General features: G+C 51.2%; 11 protein-coding genes across 11 annotated transcripts; 5 read left to right on the plus strand and 6 right to left on the minus strand.

The window, feature by feature from the left end:
• Positions 1-160: 160 nt before the first annotated feature.
• Positions 161-1,727, minus strand: PSV08DRAFT_348945 (uncharacterized protein; the record flags this gene model as incomplete). Its single annotated transcript, XM_014222234.1, has 3 exons — positions 161-314; positions 371-1,541; positions 1,658-1,727. 3 exons carry the CDS (start codon positions 1,725-1,727, stop codon positions 161-163), a joined length of 1,395 nt encoding a protein of 464 aa, XP_014077709.1.
• Positions 1,728-2,754: 1,027 nt separating this feature from the next.
• PSV08DRAFT_386700 (uncharacterized protein) lies at positions 2,755-3,977 on the minus strand (the record flags this gene model as incomplete). Its single annotated transcript, XM_014222235.2, has 3 exons — positions 2,755-3,103; positions 3,158-3,664; positions 3,721-3,977. 3 exons carry the CDS (start codon positions 3,975-3,977, stop codon positions 2,755-2,757), a joined length of 1,113 nt encoding a protein of 370 aa, XP_014077710.2.
• Positions 3,978-4,353: 376 nt separating this feature from the next.
• On the plus strand, positions 4,354-5,571 carry PSV08DRAFT_278177 (Homocysteine S-methyltransferase). The gene has a single exon (XM_014222236.1). The coding sequence runs from the start codon at positions 4,499-4,501 to the stop codon at positions 5,462-5,464; it is 966 nt and encodes a 321-aa protein (XP_014077711.1). The 5' UTR covers positions 4,354-4,498; the 3' UTR covers positions 5,465-5,571.
• A 27-nt stretch (positions 5,572-5,598) lies between these two features.
• Positions 5,599-6,552, minus strand: PSV08DRAFT_278193 (uncharacterized protein). Its single transcript, XM_014222237.2, has one exon. The coding sequence runs from the start codon at positions 6,504-6,506 to the stop codon at positions 5,880-5,882; it is 627 nt and encodes a 208-aa protein (XP_014077712.1). The 5' UTR covers positions 6,507-6,552; the 3' UTR covers positions 5,599-5,879.
• Positions 6,553-6,874: 322 nt separating this feature from the next.
• PSV08DRAFT_408184 (WD40-repeat-containing domain protein) lies at positions 6,875-9,524 on the plus strand (the record flags this gene model as incomplete). Its single annotated transcript, XM_014222238.1, has 3 exons — positions 6,875-7,036; positions 7,446-8,446; positions 8,498-9,524. 3 exons carry the CDS (start codon positions 6,875-6,877, stop codon positions 9,522-9,524), a joined length of 2,190 nt encoding a protein of 729 aa, XP_014077713.1.
• A 515-nt stretch (positions 9,525-10,039) lies between these two features.
• On the minus strand, positions 10,040-10,598 carry PSV08DRAFT_386705 (RNA polymerase II transcription mediator complex subunit 9-domain-containing protein; the record flags this gene model as incomplete). Its single annotated transcript, XM_014222239.2, has 1 exon — positions 10,040-10,598. One exon carries the CDS (start codon positions 10,596-10,598, stop codon positions 10,134-10,136), a length of 465 nt encoding a protein of 154 aa, XP_014077714.1. The 3' UTR covers positions 10,040-10,133.
• A 338-nt stretch (positions 10,599-10,936) lies between these two features.
• PSV08DRAFT_197735 (BPG-independent protein) lies at positions 10,937-12,890 on the plus strand. Its single transcript, XM_014222240.1, has 3 exons — positions 10,937-11,825; positions 11,879-12,461; positions 12,517-12,890. The coding sequence occupies exons 1-3, from the start codon at positions 11,057-11,059 to the stop codon at positions 12,725-12,727; spliced, it is 1,563 nt and encodes a 520-aa protein (XP_014077715.1). The 5' UTR covers positions 10,937-11,056; the 3' UTR covers positions 12,728-12,890.
• A 176-nt stretch (positions 12,891-13,066) lies between these two features.
• PSV08DRAFT_278224 (kinase-like domain-containing protein) lies at positions 13,067-14,923 on the plus strand. Its single transcript, XM_014222241.2, has 4 exons — positions 13,067-13,568; positions 13,619-13,709; positions 13,759-14,089; positions 14,139-14,923. The coding sequence occupies exons 1-4, from the start codon at positions 13,368-13,370 to the stop codon at positions 14,710-14,712; spliced, it is 1,197 nt and encodes a 398-aa protein (XP_014077716.1). The 5' UTR covers positions 13,067-13,367; the 3' UTR covers positions 14,713-14,923.
• An 8-nt stretch (positions 14,924-14,931) lies between these two features.
• On the minus strand, positions 14,932-16,419 carry PSV08DRAFT_31600 (uncharacterized protein). The gene is made up of 3 exons (XM_014222242.2): positions 16,343-16,419; positions 16,007-16,147; positions 14,932-15,886 (listed from the first exon to the last, which is right to left on the minus strand). Exons 2-3 carry the CDS (start codon positions 16,085-16,087, stop codon positions 15,122-15,124), a joined length of 846 nt encoding a protein of 281 aa, XP_014077717.1. The 5' UTR covers positions 16,088-16,147; positions 16,343-16,419; the 3' UTR covers positions 14,932-15,121.
• A 663-nt stretch (positions 16,420-17,082) lies between these two features.
• PSV08DRAFT_31602 (uncharacterized protein) lies at positions 17,083-18,564 on the plus strand. The gene is made up of 2 exons (XM_014222243.2): positions 17,083-17,935; positions 17,993-18,564. The coding sequence occupies exons 1-2, from the start codon at positions 17,164-17,166 to the stop codon at positions 18,526-18,528; spliced, it is 1,308 nt and encodes a 435-aa protein (XP_014077718.1). The 5' UTR covers positions 17,083-17,163; the 3' UTR covers positions 18,529-18,564.
• On the minus strand, positions 18,427-20,208 carry PSV08DRAFT_218484 (Alpha/Beta hydrolase protein). The gene is made up of 3 exons (XM_014222244.1): positions 20,070-20,208; positions 19,973-20,020; positions 18,427-19,891 (listed from the first exon to the last, which is right to left on the minus strand). The coding sequence occupies exons 1-3, from the start codon at positions 20,116-20,118 to the stop codon at positions 18,600-18,602; spliced, it is 1,389 nt and encodes a 462-aa protein (XP_014077719.1). The 5' UTR covers positions 20,119-20,208; the 3' UTR covers positions 18,427-18,599.
• Positions 20,209-20,214: the final 6 nt, after the last annotated feature.

Raw genomic sequence — 20,214 nt, forward strand, 5'->3', positions numbered from 1 at the left:
TACCCCCTAAGAGCACCTCCTCACTATGTATACAGAGCCAGGCTGCCCTAGAATACGTGTCGTAGGTGATGCAAGAATACCTCATCAGGCCGACTCCCCATCACATAAGCATACCTTCCTCATCATCTGTGAGACTATTTGAACACGTCACTTGGCCGACCTATGCCCGGCTGGCAAGGCAAAGAACCAGGACAATCACTGTGCCACACCATCTCCCTGTCCCAATGCGATGTCCTGTGTTGAAAGGAACCTCCATGTAGCTGGGCAAAGGGCCAATAACCGATCCGTTTGCGCTGGCGTAAGGGTATGGATGCCTAGTTGGAGAGTAAGCAAGTACGAACACGATGCAGAGTGGCTCTCAAAGACTTACCCAGATCCCGAAAGGCCAGTGGAGACGCCTGATGGAACATATGTGGGGATAGTCTGAGCGCTGGTCTCGGTGTAGTTGCCGGAGCCACCAGAAGAAATCGATGCAGTAGCATAGGATGTGGACAGATGGATGTGATAGCTGGTAATCACATTCGTGCTCTCGAGTACAGTGGAGCTGGGGTATGTCGGCGACCAAGGGCTGAGAGAACCAGATAGTGTCGTATACCTGCTCGAGGATGGCCAAGTTGGTGAAGGAACCGTGGGATAAATTGGCGCAATGGTACTGCCTGTGGAAACAACGTACCCTTCCGAATATGAACTTACAAAGCTGGCCCCCGGGTATGATGCTGTAGAAGAAGCAGATAGTGCATTGTTATTGCTGCTCGATGGTGTGGCTGTATAAGACAGAACATATCCTGGCATTGAAGTAGTATCAAAGACATAAGTAGGGACCGAGACTAAATCAGTCGTCGAGGTACCCGCTAAGCTGCTGGGAGTGTTGGGACCAGGGTATGAGTGAGAGACTGCCGACGAACTAAAAGTAGCAACCAAGCTAGAGTCTGCGTATGACGGCACTACCGAGACGGCAGGAGGCGAGACGTACGCACTTGAGTAGCCAACAGAGCTCGAGCCTACCGAAGATACCGAGTATGAAGTACCGACAGTGCCCGTGATTGAGACCGACGAAGCCGCACTGGACATGCTTACCACCGGAGTGCTTGTGGCCGTGTATGAGATTGATGCACTCGGTTTGGGGGTGGGAACGTGACTGACTGATATGGACGGCTGAGAGGTTGTAACAGTCGGCGACACGTACACACTTGAGGAAGTGACATCTGTAATCAAGACACTGGTTTGTGGATAGATACTGACACCCGGATACACAGAGATGTAAGAACCTGGTATGATGCTAACCGAGATCCCTGACTCAGTGGGATAGACCGAGCTGGTAATTGACAAAGCTGTAGTAGCAGAAACCGGAGGTCCGTACTCAGAAGGTGTAGAAGAAAGAAGGCAGACAGTGGTCGTGTCGGTGACGTGAATGACAGAAGTCTGGACCTCGGTGGTATAAGGAGGGCATCTCGCAACATCGGTGCAGATCTCGGAGACCAGGTACGTGGACGTGACCATGAAAACCGTGGAGTGTGTGTCGTTCAGGGCACGCTGGCCATCTGGTGGCATGTCAGATGTGTTGCATTCCGAATCAAAAGTCTGATGATCTGAAGGGAGGAATTGAAGGTCCCACGAAGTGGCTGCTTGCCAGGCAGTGCTGTTGGAGAGTACTTACGAGGAGCTACAAGAGGCTGGACTGCAATTACAGCACCTCCAAAGAGGGTGACAAGCTGGGTCAACCTCATGACGACGGAGAGAGTAGCCGGAGGAGCGAGAGGGGTTTAGAAGGTGCAGTTGATGGACAAAGGTAGCAAGAGACCAAAGGACCTGAGCCGATTGCTGGGGGTGGATGGATGGGCGGTAACGAGTGTAGGAAGTCGGTGCAGAAAGAAGAGAAATTGAGCGTTGAGGCCAATATTTATGGGCGAAGTAATGACGCCAAGATGCAGGTAACTCAAGCAAGCGCATTGTGTTGAGTTGGGTGTAAGGAAAGTGCGCTGCCGTCAACAACAAACGTACTGCCCTACGTTGAAAGACTAGGCAGGTTCGAGTACGTACTTGGATCTGGAGCTTCGATGACAAGCACTTTTGTACGCACATCTTTGGCAGCATGATGAAGCCACCAGAACAATGAGCGAAAGTGCGGCATGTCACATGACATATCTTTGATTGCGAATGAGGTAGCTGTCCATTTGAATCTCTAGACGATGTGAATCTTGTAGACAAATCTTTCCCTTCTAAATCAGGGTTGGAATAGAAGGCTCTGAATTCGCTGGCTGGCCCTCAGCCTCCTCAAATACTAAGATACGCATCCTTTGCTTGAAGGCAGAGATGAATGATAGATGCGGTCATTCTCTTGAGTGGGAATTAACCTTAATGATCACCCCCAATTTCGTCTAACCCTCTGCTTCTCACTAACACGCTCAACAAATTCTCTATCGCTTTCTCCGAAGCAGAAACTTTAACAATTTCTGGCGGAGTTCATCAAAACCCAAGAAAATCCGCATTTCAAGACCGGATCCCACTGCCCATGCAAACTATCAGCAGCACCATGAGTCTTATGTATTCCGGCTTGTAAGGGTAATTATCTATTTCTCATAACGCGTATGTCTTTCCGATTCGATGGGGCTTAGCTCGTCAGTTGCCATTACTTCATAATAGCGTAATCCTTGGTCGTGTCATGTGTAAAGCTATGTTTAGTATGAGCGGATGCATAGTGAGCTTAGAATCATGTTGTCTGACCTATATGGAACTTTCCATAAAGCCTTCTGACTACATGAAACTTCCGAGAAGAGACTCCATGCCGACCTTATTCCTATCTCGGATCTTCCGCTTTTTGCCATAGGTCTCTCTTCGATCTCGGTGCTCTTCATCTTGTGCACGCTTGGTCTTTGTATCAGATTCGTCTTGCAACTCTCGGTGGAACCATTCAGTGTGACATCTGGGAACAGAGTCTCGGGCCTGGAGGTACAACATAGAAATGGATCGGCCACCAGTCATTTGACCTGCTTCCGATTGGGCAATTTCTAGTGAGACTTGGTAAAGCTGGCGCATTTTGCATGCTGTGGTAGTTGTGTTGGTTTCCCAGATAGTTTCCGGTGATAGTTTGCTAGACTTTGTGCTGTTTCAATTCACGTTAATAACAATCCCATCAATATTTGGTGCACTTGATTACCATTTCGGAAGATGGTTGGTCCAATCTCCCCAACAGTCAACTCCGGATTGGATGAACAAACCATCGAGTCCAAAGAGGTTCAAGGCGGGAAACGAAGAGATGCTCTTGAGAACAGAGTTGATATGCGATATGTCATATCCGCTCAACACAAGTGCCCTTAGCTTCGTAAATGAGCCACTTTCACCAACGCTACGGCCCCAATCCCGTATCATGTCGACGGTTGGCTTTTGCATGGTATTGTGCCAAGAGTTCGTCCCATTTTCGAGCACAAGCACCGCAAGATTTTTGATCTTGGTAAGTGCAATGAGATGATCAATCGAAAGATTGAGAGTGCGCACGCAAAGAAAGGTAAGCATGCTAACATCGAGTTTAGATAGACGATCAACCACAGAGAGATACTGCATTGATGCAAGATCCCGGTCCTGGACCCAGAATGTCACATGGTGATCAACTTCTTCTGGGTAGGCTTTTCTAAACGCGTTCCACGCATGGAAGGTAAGCGTATCTCTGTGTGTAGGTCAATCATTGTACGATTGAGGCTGTTCATGAGATCCGTGACGCACGTTGATTTGAGCTGGATATAAAGGCGACTTGCGTACCACCATCCAAGCCATTGTAGAGCGCCGGGCTCCATGTTGTGGATATTCCAGATGCATGCACGGAGTGCCATGGAATACAGACTATCACAACGTGGATGTTGAAACTTGGTAGGATCGACTCGCTTACCCCGGGAATCAGTTGTCCATTTGGGCACCATTGAACAGACGGATGTCATTGTCTCTTGATAGACCAGGCCGGAAGATGTAAAGGAACGCGCCATCTTTGTGGTTGACCGTTGTTACCCAACTGTTTCCAAGTAAGCCAAAGAGCTATTGGGGGCAATCAAAAGTTACTGCTGAGCCAGGCGTAGATCAAGATCTCGGAGCTTCCACTGTCAGCGGCACACCGAAGAAGATAACGGACGCGCTGATATTTGAACTAATTATATGTCGCGTTCGCAAAGCATATGTCGCGATATTCCCCAACGCGTCAACCGACGGCCCCACACAGGATGGTCGGTCCTACCCCTCACATTCACCGCTAGACCGGACATATTTTTCTCGCATTAGAATACAGCCACTCAGGCGATGGCGCAATACATGTGACTCAGCAAGATAGGCATCACCTATTTCCGATTTTTGAAAGCAAAGCTTCTTACCGGCAGTGGGGAAGACCTAAGTAACCAATAATCGTTCTAACCGCTGCCGATCGCACTAGATTGAATGAACTCAGTTCCCCCAACATCCGTCTTACAACACAATCCTCCTTCTCCAAGAGGCCTAGATTTTTTAACTGGCCAAAATGACAAATCAAGGCCAATCCCGACTCAAGATCTCCAACTTGATCGCCGAAGGCATGCCAATCATATTGGATGGTGCGCTCGCAACCTATCTCGAAACATTGGGTGCAAACATTTCCGGGGCGTTGTGGTCCGCTGAAATTCTAATTGCCAACCCCTCACTCATCAGGAAGACCCATGTAGACTACTACCGTGCAGGCGCGAACGTGGCAATTACTGCATCGTATCAAGCCTCCCTTGACGGTTTAGTCAAACATTTGGGATTGAGCGAGCAAGATGCCAAGAGTGTGGTCAAAAAGAGCGTGGAACTCGCTCAGGAAGCGAGAAGCCAATACATCACGGAAGCTAATGCAGATGTCCAAGACAAATTATTTGTCGCAGGAAGCGTAGGACCATATGGCGCTTTCCTGGCAGATGGTTCCGAGTATCGAGGAGACTACGTCGTGCCAAAGGAAAAGATGAAGGACTTCCACCGTGGACGCATCCAAGCGCTCGTCGAAGCCGGCGTGGATATTCTGGCATGCGAGACAATCCCATCAAAGGCCGAGACCGAAGCGCTCATCGACCTTCTTACCTCTGAGTTTCCTTCTTCAGAAGCCTGGTTCAGTTTCACACTTCGAGATGGTAGCCATATCAGCGACGGAACACCCTTATCTGAAATTGTTGCACTCTTCAAAGGTGTGGAGCAAGTCGTTTCTTTGGGGTTCAACTGCGTCCCTGATGATGTTGCTCTCGTTGCTCTCCAGGAGTTGAAACCGCTTGTGAAGGAGGGGACAATGGTGGTATATCCAAATTCTGGCGAGCAGTGGAACGCAAAAGCGAGAGAATGGGAGGGGAAGCGGACGGAAGGTTCGACGCTGGCAAAGAAAACAGAAGAGTGGAGAGATGCTGGCGCGGGTTTGATTGGAGGGTGTTGTCGTACCACACCGGAAGACATCGCGGTCATGAAGCAAGCTTTGATATCCTGAAAAGCATTTGGGAATGCGGGAAAGGTGCTGTCAGATCGGAAGTTACCAGTATTGTACATTATGTGACCAAAACGCCCTGTTCAATGTAAGGGGATTCAAGTTTGCTATGTGCTACCTGAGAGAGAATGCGGATTCAAGGTGCGGTATGACATTGGATATGGAGCTGGGCAGGGAGCTCCTCTGAGTCTAGACCGGATTTGGTGCCGTGAATGAGACCGCTCTTCTTCCACGCATCATCCGCGTTCGGAGGTCATACGTTTGTTTAGTTTTGCCGCGTTCCTTCGTGAATTGCAACAGTTACGAACGTTTGGGTTTCGACGTTCGGGACATTAAGCCTGGGCGGCTCCTAGTCGCGAGACATGTACTGTTATGATCTTTTCTGAGAAGAAGTCTCTCAGACATGTTCTCGATATTCTCACTCGTCGATAACCATGTCGTCGGCACTGGTCGCTCCTCCAGTCCGCTTTTGCAACTCTTGTAATATTGCCCTAGCTCGGTCTAGTACATCCTCAGCACCAACCTGGCCAGAGCTTGCCCTTGCGTTCAGCACGCCCACATCAAAGTCGCCATATCCACCGTTCTTGACATCCTTCTCCGGATCTACAACCTCGCTTTCTTCCTCCTTCCCTTTGCGCGCTTGGCTTTGAGTGACGGCAAACTTGGGGTGACTTTTCGGTATGACCTTGTACCTTTCGAGAGCGTTGATCTGCTTCACCAACTCTTGCCTGATAATCTCACATGATGTGCCACAGAAGAGGGCATTGATGCGGAAGGCTTCTTTGCGCGCTTCTAGGGTTCCGGGTTCGCATTGCATAGCGTCATGCTGAAAGGGAATTGGGTCGTTGGTCAACTGGGACAGGGCAGTTGCGAAGTATTTGAGCAGTTTGGGGATTTGATGGTTGATTTCATTGAGGGTATCGATATGTTCAGCGGCGATTTGGCGATAAGTCTTTGGTTCTTCAGATGTCTTTTCAGCAGAGGTGGCATTATCGGATTGCTGCATCGTATCCGTTACACCCTGTTGATCGGCTTGAGCAGACATGGCGGGCTATCTGCAAGCTTGACGCCAGGTGGGACTTTTTGTGGTTGTAATGTTAGAGTGGTTGGAGCCGGGGAAGCTCAAGCCCCACAATCGCACCGCCACATCTTGGCAGCCTAGGAAGCGAACCTCACCTCCGTCCTGCGCTCCGCAACACGGCCCGCCCAGGTGACGTCCTGGTATGCTCCAGACGCGATCTGCCCACCGAGAATCAATCTTCACGCGTCGATACACTCAAAACAGCCTAGCGACTAAGAAGCGACAATCAAGCCCCGCATACGACTATTGACGACCATTGCGACTGCCACTGGAGCACAACGGAGCGAAGGAATAGCTGCGCGCCGGCATAGAAGAGAAGGAATCACGCAGCCATGTCAGGGCCCCCCCAAGGGCCCGGGCCTGTAAGGGCTATGAGTGTAGGAAATGGACCTCCAAGTGCAGGTCTACCACCACATGCAGCCATGCCACCGCAGGGTGGCCCTCCACCGCCAGGCTCGTCGGGACCGCAGTCACAGCAGAATCTTAATCAAATCGTAGGTGACACCTCCCCTTGCTCCCTGCCCCTCCTCCCCCTATCTTCAGTACACTATCGTACGGGTGTGCGGCCATGACAGATGAATGCGTTGCGCTTGTTGCAGGGTTGCGACGTCGCCTTTGCTCATTGACACTATTCACTCATCTACGCTATGCCTTTACCTCAGAGGCTTAGTCTTGGACTTAGTGCGTGACCTTGGAGTAAGGTCAACTTACTACAATTTAGTTTGCCCAAATCAGCAGGTATTCTCTTTGCACGTTTCGTCGTACATCATGGACGGTGCATCAAAGTCGTCAACTAGGATTGGCCTTGCGTTTGGTCAAAGCCGCACAATTCCTACTAATTCGCGTGACAAAGCGAGTGTCTTCTTTACATGTTCAGTTCGACATTGCTGACTTCTACCAAAGGTATTGGAGTATCTCTCAAAGAAGGGCTATGTCCGCACCGAAGCAATGCTCCGCAAGGAGTCCGAACCACAAGCCAACGGACAGCCTCTTACCGCTCAGAGTACCGAAGCCGGCGGCGCAAAGTACACAAAGTCATTCGAGCTGCTGCGCAAATATACAGAGGACAACCTGGATCTATATAGACCAGAGCTGCGGAAGCTGTTATGGCCAGTCTTTGTCTATTCCTTCTTAGACTTGGTACGCGACTTTTACACCAAAGACGCAGAGACATTCTTCGCCGCATACCAGGGCTTGTTTGAGCGCGACCACGACGAGGATGTCAAGACGCTCCGCCAAGTGCGGTTACAGTCTCATTTGCAGGAGAGCAGAATAGCAAAACTTTACCTCGACAACAAGTACCGAATAACGTTGACGACAATGCCGTTCTTCAATCTTATCCAATTCCTTGAATCTAAGCACTTTGACGGCGGGTCGACAATAATAGATGTCATCCGCGAACACCTTAATATTGTCACGGTTGATAGGACAGCGACTGCAGAGAAGAGTATAGCGGCGATTCTTGCTAGCGGACACGGCGATGATGAGCTCCCTGCAGAGGACGAGGGCATCCCAGGACACGCCCCTGGTCACCCACTCACAGCACGCCATGACCCCGAGGCAGATGCTGCGCGAATAAGACTGCAATTGGGCGCTTACCCTCAGGAGGCGGAACTACAGGACGATGTCCGTGCTGCTCTGCAAGAGGAAGATGCCAAAGCTGCGCCAAGGCCGGGCCAACCAAGTTTGCTGGATGAGTTTGAGCAACGTATCAAGCGGGAGCCAACAGAGGATGGACCCTCGCGCGAGTTCGTCCCTTTGCCCCCGTCACTCGCCCGTGATGTCTCTATGGAGGTCCAAAAGATTATTGAGCACCGAGACCGATACAAGATGGAGGGAAGAACCGGCGGAGTTGGGCCTGCTGTTAGTGTTACCATGTATACTTTTCATAACACATACGACAGGTAGGTTGTTGAGTTTTGAGGCTATGAGATGCACCACTAACAGTACGGTAGCATCAACTGCATAGATTTTTCTGGGGACAACAAACTCGTCGCTGCCGGCATGAGCGAGTCGTACATCCGCGTCTGGTCCATGGACGGTAGCCCTCTCACTTCACCAAATGATAATCCAGACATGCAGCCATCATCTTCTAGGCGATTGATCGGTCACTCAGGTCCTGTCTATGCGGTTGCCTTTTCCCCCTCAACCGCCAACCCGTATCCCTCTGGCCCTCCTACAAACTCTGAATGTCTCCTCTCGTGCTCAGAAGACAAGACAGTTCGTCTATGGTCTTTGGATACGTACACCTGCCTTGTTGCGTACCGTGGTCACGATAACCCCATCTGGGATCTCCAATGGGGACCCTATGGCCACTACTTCCTCACAGGCTCAAACGACCGCACCGCGCGTCTGTGGTCGACTGACCACATTGAACCTCTTCGCATCTATGTCGGCCATGACAACGACGTCGACTGCGTTACTTTCCACCCTAATAACCTCTATGTCTTCACAGGCTCGTGCGACCGCACAGTCCGTATGTGGCACATCGCCGGCGGTAACTGTCTGCGCCTCTTTACCGGACACACCGGCAACGTCACAGCTATATCTTGCTCTCCCGACGGAAAGACGCTCGCCTCTGCAGATGACGCCGGCAACATCATCCTTTGGACCCTCGAAACAGGCCGCAGGCGCAAGCGCATGCGTGGTCATGGCAAAGGCGGTATCTGGTCTCTCTCCTGGAGTGTGGAGTCGAGCGTCCTTGTCTCTGCCGGTGCCGACAAGACGGTTCGTGTCTGGGACGTACTACAGGAAACCAGCGATAAGGCTGCCGACGGTGTCACTGCGAAGACAGATGGCGCGATGACGACAAAGGGCGCCAGTGGCACGACGGTTACAGGAAAGAAGGCGACTAAGGAGACGGGTGTGTCGGCGGATCAAATCAGTGTGTTTCCTACGAAGGATAGTCCCGTGTACAAGGTCCAGTTTACAAGGATGAATTTGGTGCTTGCGGGTGGTGCATATCTGCCTACGCGTTCGTAGGGATGAGTCTAAAGGGTCTTCTTAGGGTGTTTGGAGTACAACTATGCTGGACGAGTAGTGGTGACATACCCATATGAAATAATAAAACTTTGATTCGAGCTTGAGGTGTATGCTGGTGATCACGATTGTCATGTGTGCACTGCATTTGTTGATATCTACGGACTAATTACTACTAGCCCTATCGTTCACGCACTTTCCTCTTCTACCACTATTCTATGCTTTAACTTCTTCTAAATTTTACGTTTGACGGAGATCATGGAGAACAAGTCGTCTGACACACGGGGGCGTCTAAATTAAACTTGACGTCTTCCACCTAAGGTTACGACATGATTGTCAGCCGCTGATACACGTAGCGTGTAGGTGCATTATGCGAGAGCTTGGAGATTGTTTCTTGCTGCTTTCAGCCAACGGAGGGCCATCTCGAGAACCATTCGTTGTTCATAAAGGGTATTTTGTATCTATTCAACACGTTAGCTCTGGCTCTACCAGGCACATCGCCCATGCTCATGTCCACATACCACGAGTTCTGAATAAGTGCTAGATCAAGCGCATCCATACAATCGACAGACATCGGTCCTAGATTGGATCAATTGTAGTTCCGGCGGCATCTCACCCAGTCATACTCTGGTCTCCGTCTCGATCCTCTGAAGCAGCTGGTTGGCCAAGCTCCTTCAGTGAAGCCTTGAGCTGAGCAATGCGCGCCTCAAGATCTTCAATTTCTTCTTCCTGATCCTCTAACGAGCGATCGATATCCGGCAACGACAAGACGGCGCGTCTCGCTTTTTGTATCTTCAGTCGGACATCGTTTGCAGCTGTAGCTACATGCTGGATTTCCAGGGGCCCGTCTGGCGAGAGCTGCGCTGGCGTGGGAGTAGCAGGTGGCGGCTGAGCTGATGTCTCGAGGATGCGCTTGAGTAGCTTATGGAGGTCGGGCAGGACGTCAAAGGCAGAGGGCGCAGGGGGTACTGGTGCGGTTGCGGAAGCCGGGGGTGGATGGGCTGGCGTGGCTGCACCTGTGGGCGGGACTGAGGCTCGCGCCGATGCAGGGGCGTAGGGTGTCGCTGCTGCCGACATGTCTACAGATTTCCAAGAGTATTATCTGGATAGACGTGTCTACTAGCGTGGTGTTGACCGGACAGAGGTGATGGCTTCACCCGAGGGCGCTGATTGGATAGTTTCCTCACTCCAACTCTATCGCAGTCGCTTTCTTGGACAACACGTGTTTTCTGGCGATCACAGTATTCACCGGATCTGCGCGAATCGTGTCGCGTATTGAAGGGAGGCCGAGACGAGGTTCCGGCCGCGGGTTGTGGGGGGCTATTGCATTGGTCGCTGCGAGAAGGAGATGGGGTGACGTTGGTCGCCCATGCTTTTTCCAAACTCCAAGGCCGACTTAGCCCCACCAACTCTGCCCCTCCGCCGATAACTAAATTCAGCATCTTTTCCTTCGCGCCATTCAGTCCCCCTTATCCAACTTTGTTTTCGGATTCCTCATCCTCTTTTATATCAAGTTTCCTGGTTAGTTCACAATCATGGCCAAGGTCGACCAAAAGGCCGTCCTCATCGTCATTGACGGCTGGGGTGTTGCGACTGAGAAGTCGCGCAAAGATGGCGATGCCATTCTTGCAGCAGATACCCCTACCATGGACGAGTTTGCGCGGCAAGGCTCGAAAACTGCACAGGGATACACTGAGTTGGAAGCCTCGTCCCTCGCAGTCGGTCTTCCCGAGGGCCTGATGGGCAACAGCGAAGTCGGCCACTTGAACATCGGCGCGGGACGCGTTGTGTGGCAGGACTCAGTCAGAATCGGACAGACCATCAAGAACGACAAGCTCAAGGATGTCGAAAACATCAAGAAGTCGTTCCAGCGCGCCATTGACGGAAACGGAAGGCTGCACTTCTGCGGTCTCGTTTCGGACGGAGGCGTACATTCCCACATGGACCACCTCATCGCTCTCCTCAAGGTAGCGAAGCAACAGGGCGTCCCCAAGGCATACATCCACTTTTTCGGAGATGGCCGAGACACCGACCCCAAGTCGGCTGTGGGGTACATGGAGACTCTGCTCAAGGCGACCAAGGAGATTGGTCTCGGCGAGATCGCAACAGTGGTCGGTCGTTACTACATCATGGACCGTGACAAGCGCTGGGACCGTGTTGAACTGGGAATGAAAGGTCTCGTTACCGGAGAGGGCGAAGACAGCAGCGATCCAGTGGCTACTATCAAGGAGCGCTACGAAAAGGGCGAAAACGACGAGTTCTTGAAGCCCATTATTGTAGGAGGAAAGGAGCGGAGAATACAAGGTAAGTGACTAGATGGAGTACCTACATGTCCTCTTGCTGATTTGTCCGTCTAGATGACGACACTGTCTTCTTCTTCAACTACCGTTCAGATCGTGTGCGTGAGATTACCCAACTGCTGGGCGATTTCGACCGCTCGCCGAAGCCCGATTTCCCATACCCCAAGAATATCCACCTCACCACCATGACATCGTACAACCCCAAATACACATTCAACATTGCCTTTGAACCCCAACGTATGATGGATGTTCTTGCTGAGACACTGGGTAAGCAAGGCGTGAAGCAGTGTCACGTTGCAGAGACGGAGAAGTATGCTCATGTCACGTTTTTCTTCAACGGCGGTGTTGAGAAGCAATTCGAGAACGAGGAGCGCGAGATGGTACCATCACCAAAGGTGGCCACGTACGATCTGGAGCCCAAGATGAGCGCAATGGCGGTTGCCGACAAGCTCTGCGAGCGTATCCGAACTGGTAAGTTTGAGTTCCTCATGAACAACTTTGCTCCACCAGATATGGTTGGCCACACTGGAGTATACAAGGCAGCCATTGAGGCGTGCACGGAGACGGATAAGGCCATCAAGAAGGTGTACGACCAGTGCAAGGAGAGCGGATATGTCTTGTTTGTTACTGCCGACCACGGGTAAGTTGAAGCATCCTGTTTAGTGCACAGAAGGAAGAAGCTGACAGATTGACAGTAACGCTGAGGAGATGCTCACTGAAGAGGGCACGCCCAAGACTTCCCACACAACCAACAAGGTGCCGTTTGTCATGGCCAACGCGCCTGAGGGCTGGAGCCTGAAGAAGACTGACGGTGTACTGGGCGATGTAGCGCCTACGGTTCTTGCGGTCATGGGCCTCCAACAGCCGGAGGACATGGACTGCAACAGCTTGCTCGTCAAGTCGTAAGGCATTGAGGATGTGTACATTCTCTGCCCAACAATTTTCGCATTTTGTTTAGCTGTCGGATGCACCTGACGCTACGACTGTTCATGGTAGAAGCTAGAGAACACTAGATCAGCATAAATACATAGAAATCTGGTTGTCGCAAAGCCGCGGCTTGCATGCATGCAACGTCTACAACTTATAAAATGTCTATGGTACACTATTCTCGCTACGAGGTTCGGCAGTGCGGCTGGTTTGTAGGCCTGGCTACCAATCAAGATACGGATTGTCTTGGCAGCGACTAGGGTTGAATTATGGTGGGGGACTCGGTGTGGACCCCTCCCTACAAGCTCCCAGCAAGGCCCCGTCGCCCATTACGACAAGCTTGTTTTTTCAGCTCCTGGCCTGCTTCACTTCTACTCGACTAAAAAGCCTCGATAGGAGGCACTTTCAGTGCATTAAATACCATCAAATCTAACTGCAAAAAAAGGCCCCCCGCCGCGCGCATCACAGGGCTATCTGCATTGAATAGCAAGCCCATCGGGCACGCCGACGCTTCACAGTCGATACCCAGTCCAAGACCTCAACACCCAACCGCACCCTCGCACTGCTCTATAAAAAGACTCGTCAGTCGCACACTTCAGACACCAACTAAAGCGCAAACATGGCCACCAAGACTTCCAACGGTGGGTCTGGGGCACAGGCACCACAAACACCCCAGGTTCAGCCTTGCAGATACAAGACGGGCAAGACTCTGGGTGCAGGCAGCTACTCGGTCGTGAAGGAGTGTGTGCACATCGATACAGGGCGATACTATGCCGCAAAGGTCATCAACAAGAGGCTTATGGCTGGTCGAGAACACATGGTGGACTGAATAACTCCATACTGGAGGGCGCATTCACTGACACGTGCCAGGTCAGGAACGAGATTGCGGTATTGAAGAGAGTTTCCATGGGCCATAGGAACATCCTCACACTCGTTGACTATTTTGAGACGATGAACAACCGTCTGTCTCAACTCCTTCAGTTCTGCGTCATGCGCTAACACACGAGCAGTCTATCTGGTCACCGACCTTGCGCTTGGAGGCGAGCTCTTCGACCGCATCTGTCGCAAGGGAAACTACTACGAATCCGATGCCGGCGACCTGATCAGGGCTACTCTTTCGGCTGTCGCATATCTCCACGACCACGGTATCGTGCACCGAGATTTGAAGCCAGAGAACTTGCTGTTCCGAACACCAGAGGACAATGCTGATTTGCTTATCGCCGATTTTGGACTTTCTCGAATCATGGACGAGGAGCAATTTCATGTTCTCACAACAACCTGCGGTACGCCAGGCTATATGGCGCCTGAAATTTTCAGGAAGACGGGTCATGGAAAGCCAGTGTAAGAACAAAACGACTTTGTGAAAGATCTACTGCTGACTATCTTATAGTGACATTTGGGCCATTGGTGTTATTACGTATTTCCTCCTCTGTGGCTATACCCCTTTTGATCGCGACTCGAACCTTGAAGAGATGCAGGCCATCTTGGTTGCTGACTATTCTTTTACCCCTCTGGAATACTGGCGAGGTGTCTCACTCACGGCGCGGGAGTTCATTCGTCGATGCTTGACTGTGGATCCTGCAGCGCGCATGACCGCTCACGAGGCTCTCTCCCACCCCTGGATCACCGAGCTCGGCAAGAACAATGCTGATGGTGAAGAGGATCTATTGCCAACTGTCAAAAAGAACTTTAATGCTAGGCGCACGCTTCACGCTGCTATTGACACGATCCGCGCTATCAACCAACTCCGAGCTGGTGGCGCTGCAGGTATGATGGACGGTCAGCGATCAGCGGAACCCCGACGAGGGGCGCCCCACGCGCGCATCCCACAACCGGCAGATGAGCCCGACGACCCGATGGAGATTGACAGCAGGGGAAATGGCCACGGTCAGACCGAAGAGATGATCCAGGAACAAGAGCGAAGAATCAGGGAGACTCAGCAGGGATTGTGGGGAAAGCGCTGATCTTTTCGTCATTGCTTTCAAGATCGATTACCCTTTTATTTTTCAGTACTACACAATCCAGAAGCGATTTCCATTTGATTTTTTGATGTAGATGTTGTCTGGCTACGCATCATTCTTGATTAGACGGCGACTTCAATTTGAGTCTGGTATGATATCGCATGAGCATATTACTCAATATAGCCTTGTATCGTCACGTGGTAGCGTATCAGCTAGGATCAGCCCTCGATTACCTTGATGCCATTCTTTTTGCACTGTCTAAATGCTAGATATCCCTACAAAGCTTCACTAACATTCATTCCCGATTCTGTGACCTGCAACCCCACTGCAGTCTTCGCTACGTCGGTGCTCGTTACCCAATGCTTCTCTCTGGAAACTGTACCTTGCAGTCGAAAAAAAAAGACGGTAAAATCTAAGCAAAATTGTTATCCGTCTGCACTCCATCTGTCCCATTCTGCGCCTCTTGGCCCCGTTTCTCCCCATCCACGATAACACCCCCGGCCTTACGCCTGCTCTCCACCAGCGCCTTAATCAACGCAACCGTAACCTCCCACCCCTCCTTCATCTTCTCCTCACTACTCGTCAAATCGGGGACATGCAAAAAGACAACGGGCCGCTCATCCTCCTTAATACTATAGTAATGCGCAAGACTGTTATAATAAATAAACCCACACAAGAAATTCCCCGCATCAGTACTAATCCTCACATCTGGGCGTTTCGCGCTACTCGCTTCGGAAGAAGACGAAGAAAAAGAAGAAGGCTTTAAGGACTCTTTCCAACACGCCAGCACATCTGCAGTATCGAAACTCGTCGACAGCGTATTTGGAAATTTTGAAGCAGGAAAGTGCTTTTCAGCGCTTTCGTCGTCGAATCGCTGACGATCAACATCAGCGATACTACCGTACCCGCGGCTCCGCGAGCCTTGCTCGATGGCGTAGTAATTGCGGCCTGCGGCGAGTCCGATGTGCAGGATTATGTCTGCGACCGGGTACATGGGATTTCGTGGGGGAAGCAGGTTGGGGATGAGATTGAGGACGGCGGTGTAGGCGACGCGGATGGGTTCGTGGTGGACATGGATGTGGATTGGGGTTTTATTCGTGGGGGAAGAGGGAAGCAGGCTGGGGAGGGTGGAGGCGATTTCCCAGGAAGAGTTTTTGGGGAAGCGGGTGAGGAAGGGCTGAGGGAGTTTGTTAGGCCAGTGGGTTGAAAGTGGCAGATAGAGAGTGACCGCGTGACCATTTGGTTAAGGTGGCCGACGAGAAGGTATGAGAGGCTGGAAACATGGATAGAAACATACACCGAATCCAGTGACTAGCACTGTCACTGGCTTTTCGCCTTCCTCGCTGGGAGGCTGCGGTGCAGCATATGATGGTGCCATAGGCGGATCGGGGTTTATCGGAGTTTGTGCTTGCAGTAGACGATCAACAGGAACTCAAGGCTACCAACTTGTATGTTAATACCCATTTTCAAGCCTAGCCGTCCCCGTCCGTCCCAAGTGCTCAGACTAGCCTCCTACGTGTCAACGCCGTCGAGCGGGATCCCCCTTGCAATGCTGACAGGGTCTCTCCATCGAGATATGTCGAGCAACCATTGTCGGGGCCCCACCAGACATATCGGATAGTGCAAAACTTACATGCTATTGGGTGTGAGTGTTTCTTTTTGTGGAGAGACCTCACGGGTTCTGGGATTCCCAGAGGATTTAAATGACAGTTCTTGTGGCTGTTTCTTACAGCAAGGGTTTCGATAAGAGTAAGTTATCGATGTCGTGTCGTTGGCTGAGGGACTAGCCGAATGCGTAGTACACTGCTTATTTGTACGTTGCCCCTACCACGACACTGCAGATGATTGCTGGCACTAAAACCATGTACTCACCGCACCTTGGCAGACAGGAATAGACACTGGTATATGTATTAACCGTTCAAAACCCCCTGCACTACGTTCAATGCTGTTTGCAGTAGACTAGCCGTGGTTTTTGCTGCTATTATGACGACACTTGTTATCCCGCCCCTCTGGCGCAAGGAAGAGCGAGCATCGCAACAGCTGAATGCCGAAACGGAGCCGCCAGCTACCCCACGCGGGCATGAATATCCATACACATACATCTTCCCCCCGCATCGGAACGAGGCACCTCCACCTCGGTACTATGTCTGGTGCTGCATAATGCGTTCTTATCCACCGCGACATTTCACCCGTAGTCAAACATAGTACAGACGTCTTTCCCATGCAATTGCGGACGCTAGTACGGCAAACGACTAAATAAAGTGTGAGTGACGTCCTTGCTCTTACCCGCCGTCGGCAAAAGCACCGGTCCGAAAGGCTGCCACAAAAAGCTCTTGGACAACACCATGCTGAGCTTCTCTCCATCTACCCTTGCTTGTTTTCGGCTCGTGAGTCAACCGTGAAAAACCTGGCTCAAGGCAATTCCTCGACCTTGGCTTCATACATCTCGTGACCATGGCATCTGCAGACTCACCTTCGAAACCTTACTCCCTGGCTATAGTCGGCGGTGGTATATCTGGTCTCGCGCTCGCCATTGCTCTCCTGCAACACAACGTTCCCCTCACTATATATGAAGCCGCATCGCATTTTGGGGAAATTGGTGCTGGCGTGGCGTTTGGGCCCAATGCAGGACGCGCAATGGAGCACATGTCGCCAAAGATCTACCAGGCGTTTTTGAAATGCAAGACTGGGAATGCATATGAATCCAAGGCGAATTCCTGGTTTACCGTTCGCGTGGGAGATGCGAGAAAGGCAGATAAAGATGGTTATGTGCGTGAGGGCAAGAAGGTAGGCGATCCGGTGTTTGAAATACTTCTGCCCCCCGGTGGAGAACGCGGGGGTGTATACAGAGCTCATTTTCTGGATGAGTTGGTCAAAGATGTTCCGGATCATGTGGCCAAATTTGACAAGAGACTTGTTGACATGGAAGAGGCGGGTGATGGGTCTGGTGATATGGTACTCAAGTTTGCAGATGGTTCCACAGCACAGCATACTGCCGTCATTGGGTGTGACGGCATCAAATCTCTGACGAGAAAATGGCTACTTGGAAGAGACAACCCTGCCTCCGAAGCTGTCTTCTCGGGAAAATATGCATACAGAGGACTGATCCCCATGGACGAAGCAGTCGAGCTACTCGGCGACGAAGCCGCCAGAAACAGTCAAATGTTCCTAGGCTACCACGGCCATCTCCTTACATTCCCCATTTCACACGGCAAAATCATGAACGGTATTTTACCTTTCCACCCCTCTCTCAAACATACCAATCCCTCACTAACCCTCACAGTCGTCGCATTCAACTCCCGCGAAACCTGGGACTCGGAAAAATGGGTCGTCACAACCTCCAAACAAGACATGCAGGCCGACTTTGCAGAATGGGGCCCGCACGTCCAAAAGATCATCGGGGCAATGCAAAACCCAGATATCTGGGCTTTATTCATGCACCCGCCTTGCGAAACATATACCAAGGGTCGCGTCTGTCTGCTCGGCGATGCCGCGCACGCAACGACACCGCATCAAGGCGCCGGCGCGGGCATGTGTATGGAAGACGCGCATGTGCTCGCCGGCCTGATCAAAGATGCAAACAGCACGGAGGAGCTAATGTGCGCGTTTCGGACGTTTGATGAGGTAAGGAGGGAGAGGACGCAGAAGCTTGTCACGACTAGTTATGAGACGGGGCAGGTGTATGATTTTGAGTTGCTGGGGGACGACTTGGATAAGATTGAGGAGAACTTTTCGACGCGGTTGCATTGGATTTGGAAATTTGATGTGCAGGCGCAGCTGGAACTTGCACGGGAGATTATGAAGAACAAGAAGAAGTAAGGTTTGGATGTGTTTTCTATTGAACTAAGCTAACGAGCGGAGGGGCTGAGTTACGGTATCGTTTGCAGAAGCTAATCTATGACATCGTCTCTCAACGAGAAGATTTGCTTGAGTACCTCGTCCGTCTTTGCGCCGATGCCGTTGTGGTACATCATGTTTGTTATAAAGGGCTTGCAGCCTTTGATCTTGCTGGCCGTCTCCATACTCAAGTCGAAGTCTACGTACATGTCATCCATGTACACAGCCGCGTATGTCGGTACCTCGTTCTTCATCAGCTGCTCCACGTCGTATAGTTTTGGCCAGTCCTTTTCTGCCGCCAGCAACTCCCCTACTTTCTTGAGTTTCTTGAGCTCAGGATAGCAGTCAAACATGAAGGGATAAATCATCTCGCCGGTAAAGTAGATAGGATCTTTCGAGTCAACGTGGGAGAGAGAGAACTGGGGGTATTTTTCGAGCATGCGTTCAGCGGACCAATTTGCAGCTTGGCCTTGGCAGTATATAGGCTCGTGGAGCAGAGCGTAAATGACGTTCGTGTCCCAACTCTGTGCTGCTTCGAGTGCGAGCACAGTCGGACGCGTCAAATGACCGAATTGCGTGAGATCAGTATCCGCACGGAGAACGAAATTGTGGACATCGTCGAAACCGCCGTGTTTGCCAAAGTAGATGCCCAATTGGAGGAAACGACGTGCAGAGAGGTGGCCTTCGCCGCCTTGGACGCGCACTGTGGTATCGCCAAAGCGGGAAAGCAGCTTGACGATGCGTTTGACTCGTTCCACATCCTCCGGGTATTTCTGATAGTACCCTTCGTTTCTGCTCTTGACACGTTCATATAGCCGGTCATAAACTTCGTCTGCATTGTCTCTTAATGGTGGCAGACCCCCAAACAGGAACGCTTCTTTGACACCTTCAGGGTAAAACGAGAGATACGTCGTGCAGCAGAAACCGCCAAAGCTCTGGCCCATGATGCTCCATTTCTTCTTCTCTTCAGGATAATCGGCTGTCAGTGCTTTCCTTACAGCCTCACAGTCCTTGACAATGCTGTCGGCTCTAAAGCTCTTCATATAATCTGCCTGCACTTTCTCATCGCCCCTTAGCTGCAGACTCGACTGGCTGATGGCGGTTGACAGGCCTGTCCCGCGCTGGTCGAGGAGGAGTACTTGGTACCCTTTTTCGAGTATGGTGTGCGTCCAAGATACGTTTTGGGGTGACTGGCATTCAAAGCCTGGACCGCCTTGTAGGTAGATGAGCCATGGAAGCTGTGTCTTGGCTTTCTCGAGGTGCGACGTTGGCGTGTAGTCTGCAGGCTTCTCGGCTTTTAGGGCTGAACGGGCAAAGAGTTGGATTGTTCCCAGGGATGGGTTTGCTTTCGGAATGTCAATAGATTTATTACTTATAGAATTCCCAATGCTTTGTTTCTTGGTATGTTAAACTGAACCCCACATACAGTAGTCACGGGGTACTTGGAAGAAGTGCTCCGTAATTCGAAGCTTGCCTATATACAGTTGTTAGCGAATGGTGAAAAGAGGCGAAGAGAGCTATACCAGGTAGGAGGTGGCTCCTCTGCTCGAGAATCTTTGCAGCTTGAATCATCTTGCGAATTGGATATGCGGAGAGGAGAAAGGTGGGGAATGAATGTATGTAGTGCTACTATCGATAAGCCCGAACGTTCCCGTAATGCCTGCTCCA

This window comes from Bipolaris maydis (assembly GCF_028858645.1).
Source record: "Bipolaris maydis strain C4 unplaced genomic scaffold PSV08scaffold_3, whole genome shotgun sequence".
Taxonomy (NCBI): Eukaryota; Fungi; Ascomycota; class Dothideomycetes; order Pleosporales; family Pleosporaceae; genus Bipolaris; species Bipolaris maydis.

Coding starts and splice junctions, on each gene's coding strand:
- PSV08DRAFT_31600 (XM_014222242.2), bottom strand. CDS start 16,087: ATGGCACCATCATATGCTGCACCGCAGCCTCCCAGCGAGGAAGGCGAA. Junction 15,887..16,006: donor TGCTAGTCACTGGATTCGGT/GTATGTTTCTAT, acceptor AAACTCCCTCAG/CCCTTCCTCACCCGCTTCCC.
- PSV08DRAFT_197735 (XM_014222240.1), top strand. CDS start 11,057: ATGGCCAAGGTCGACCAAAAGGCCGTCCTCATCGTCATTGACGGCTGG. Junction 11,826..11,878: donor AAAGGAGCGGAGAATACAAG/GTAAGTGACTAG, acceptor TTGTCCGTCTAG/ATGACGACACTGTCTTCTTC. Junction 12,462..12,516: donor TTTGTTACTGCCGACCACGG/GTAAGTTGAAGC, acceptor ACAGATTGACAG/TAACGCTGAGGAGATGCTCA.
- PSV08DRAFT_31602 (XM_014222243.2), top strand. CDS start 17,164: ATGGCATCTGCAGACTCACCTTCGAAACCTTACTCCCTGGCTATAGTC. Junction 17,936..17,992: donor ACACGGCAAAATCATGAACG/GTATTTTACCTT, acceptor TAACCCTCACAG/TCGTCGCATTCAACTCCCGC.
- PSV08DRAFT_278193 (XM_014222237.2), bottom strand. CDS start 6,506: ATGTCTGCTCAAGCCGATCAACAGGGTGTAACGGATACGATGCAGCAA.
- PSV08DRAFT_278177 (XM_014222236.1), top strand. CDS start 4,499: ATGACAAATCAAGGCCAATCCCGACTCAAGATCTCCAACTTGATCGCC.
- PSV08DRAFT_218484 (XM_014222244.1), bottom strand. CDS start 20,118: ATGATTCAAGCTGCAAAGATTCTCGAGCAGAGGAGCCACCTCCTACCT. Junction 20,021..20,069: donor GAGGAGCCACCTCCTACCTG/GTATAGCTCTCT, acceptor AACTGTATATAG/GCAAGCTTCGAATTACGGAG. Junction 19,892..19,972: donor CCAAGTACCCCGTGACTACT/GTATGTGGGGTT, acceptor ACATTCCGAAAG/CAAACCCATCCCTGGGAACA.
- PSV08DRAFT_278224 (XM_014222241.2), top strand. CDS start 13,368: ATGGCCACCAAGACTTCCAACGGTGGGTCTGGGGCACAGGCACCACAA. Junction 13,710..13,758: donor TTTTGAGACGATGAACAACC/GTCTGTCTCAAC, acceptor ACACACGAGCAG/TCTATCTGGTCACCGACCTT. Junction 14,090..14,138: donor ACGGGTCATGGAAAGCCAGT/GTAAGAACAAAA, acceptor ACTATCTTATAG/TGACATTTGGGCCATTGGTG.